Source organism: Coccinella septempunctata, chromosome 3, assembly GCF_907165205.1.
Source record: "Coccinella septempunctata chromosome 3, icCocSept1.1, whole genome shotgun sequence".
In the NCBI taxonomy this organism is placed as follows: domain Eukaryota; kingdom Metazoa; phylum Arthropoda; class Insecta; order Coleoptera; family Coccinellidae; genus Coccinella; species Coccinella septempunctata.
This window is the reverse complement of record NC_058191.1, coordinates 17,053,689-17,055,715: the sequence shown is the minus strand read 5'-3', so window position 1 is coordinate 17,055,715 and position 2,027 is coordinate 17,053,689. Positions and strand designations below refer to the sequence as shown.

Below are 2,027 nucleotides of genomic sequence, written 5' to 3'. Positions count from 1 at the left end.
TAGAGGCCCTGAAAAGGACCGGATTTAAATTTTTTTCCTTCCAAAATTATATACGTTTTACTTTTGCTTTTTGGGAGACGTTACTTTCTTCGGAGCCGTTACTGATTTGACCGTTTTTGGTTTCGGTGCTTTAGACTTCTTCGTCGGCTTTTTGTTTGCCTTCTTAGCTTTCGAGGGAGATTTCGTTAATTTTGGCTTCTTTTCTGTTGCAATTGCCGCTCTCTTTTCCGACCTACTCACTAGATAGATGTAGACCTGGCAGGTGATGTGTTCTTCTTGTCGGCTGCCATTGTAGGTGATGCATTCTTATTTGCTCCATCGGCCGACTTGACCAATTTTTTCTCAAATTTCTTCGACGCGTTTGTTGTAGAACCGCCAGCGGCCAATTTGAAAGAACCAGACGCTTCTTTTCCTTTGGTCTGAATCAAGGAACCGGACTGTACAGCGGTCTTTTCTTATGAACGGTGCAAGTTTTTCAGAATCGACCTTGTAATTCGAACCGATGTATTTCTTGATAGCATGCAACGAGGATCCGCTCCTTTCTTTCAATCCTTTGATGGCACGATTAACCATATCGGAAGTTGGGGGATGGCTGGGTTTGACATGTTTTGACCTTGCTGAGGTTTTTTTCTCAGCTTTTTTCAGCGTCTTACCAACAGCAGTGGCGGGCGTAGTTGCCTGTCGCATTTCAGACTCGGAAGTTGAAAATGACATTGTTTAACCTTTACACCTTAGATTTCTTCTGATAGTGGTACCGATATTAGCGAAGTTGACGGAAATTTGACGGGCGATTGGTTGGTAAATTATTGCTAAGGACTTGAAATTGCAAGTTTCCTGCGCAATCTCGAGGAATTTAGAATTTTTTATTTGTACCAATTATTGGGTTCATCATTGCATCGTATTTCGGACGAATGCGATATGGAAAAAAAGACGATATGTCATTTTTGACGGACCGAAACTATTCTTCCCAGACTTGCGAAAGTCGCTCATGTCAAGGTTCCCGGATATTCTTATCATTAGTTATTATTTCGAAATTTGAGTCTCCTTGGTCGAACAATTCATGATGAATACAAGTTTTTCTTTTATTGATTGACCATCAAAATTCGATCCAAATCTCGAAACTGTACACAATTTTTGAACTGAGATATACGTATTGAGTTTCATTCAATTCGATAATTCAGATAGGAATTGAGATTTCAGTGGTCAATTCGGCGAAGTGTGAAATCAATTTCACAAAAATTGTTGGATCAATTCGAGCCAAATCTTGAAACTGTAACTGTAGATAGTTTTCGAATTGAGATGCATATGTTGAATTTCAGTTCGTTGCTTCTGACAGAAAGGGAGAAACTGAGTACAGTTTCGGGATTTGGGTCGAATTGATCCAATAGTTCCTTGGGAATTGAAATGATATTTTGTCGAATCGGCCACTGAAATCTCAATTCCTATCAGAACTATCGAACTGAAATTCAACATGTGCATCTCAATTCGAAAACCATGTGCTGTTTCGAGATTTGGTTCGAATTGATCCAACAGTTTTCGAGGAATTGATATCACACTTTGCCGAATTGACCACTGAAATCTCAATTCCTATCTGAATTATCGAACTGAAATTCAACAGGTGCATCTCAATCCGAAAACTATGTGCAGTTTCGGGATTTGGGTCGAATTGATCCAATAGTTCCTTGGGAATTGAAATAATATTTTGTCGAATCGACCACTGAAATCTCAATTCCTATCAGAACTATCGAACTGAAATTCAACATGTGCATCTCATTTCGAAAACTGTGTACAGTTCCGAGATTTTGGTCGAATCGATCCAATAGTTCCTTAGGAATTGAAATGATAATATGTCGAATCGACCACTGAAATCTCAATTCCTATCTGAACTAACGAACTGAAATTCAACATGTGCATCTCAATTCGAAAACTGAGTACAGTTTCGGGATTTGGGTCGAATTGATCCAACAGTTTTTGAGGAATTGATATCACACTTTGTTGAAAAGGGCACTGAAATCTCGATTCCTATC

At 39.1% G+C, this 2,027-nt stretch overlaps 1 protein-coding gene across 1 annotated transcript; it reads right to left on the bottom strand.

Annotated features, from left to right (window-relative positions):
- Positions 1-239: 239 nt before the first annotated feature.
- On the bottom strand, positions 240-687 carry LOC123310305 (histone H1-like). The gene is made up of 2 exons (XM_044893771.1): positions 487-687; positions 240-419 (listed from the first exon to the last, which is right to left on the bottom strand). Exons 1-2 carry the CDS (start codon positions 685-687, stop codon positions 240-242), a joined length of 381 nt encoding a protein of 126 aa, XP_044749706.1.
- Between the last annotated feature and the right edge of the window lie 1,340 nt (positions 688-2,027).

Excerpts from the sequence above, each read along its gene's own strand:
- LOC123310305 (XM_044893771.1), bottom strand. The coding sequence starts at position 687 with ATGCGACAGGCAACTACGCCCGCCACTGCTGTTGGTAAGACGCTGAAA. Across the intron at positions 420-486 it reads ACATCGGTTCGAATTACAAG|ACCAAAGGAAAAGAAGCGTC; the intron begins GTCGATTCTGAA and ends TCCTTGATTCAG.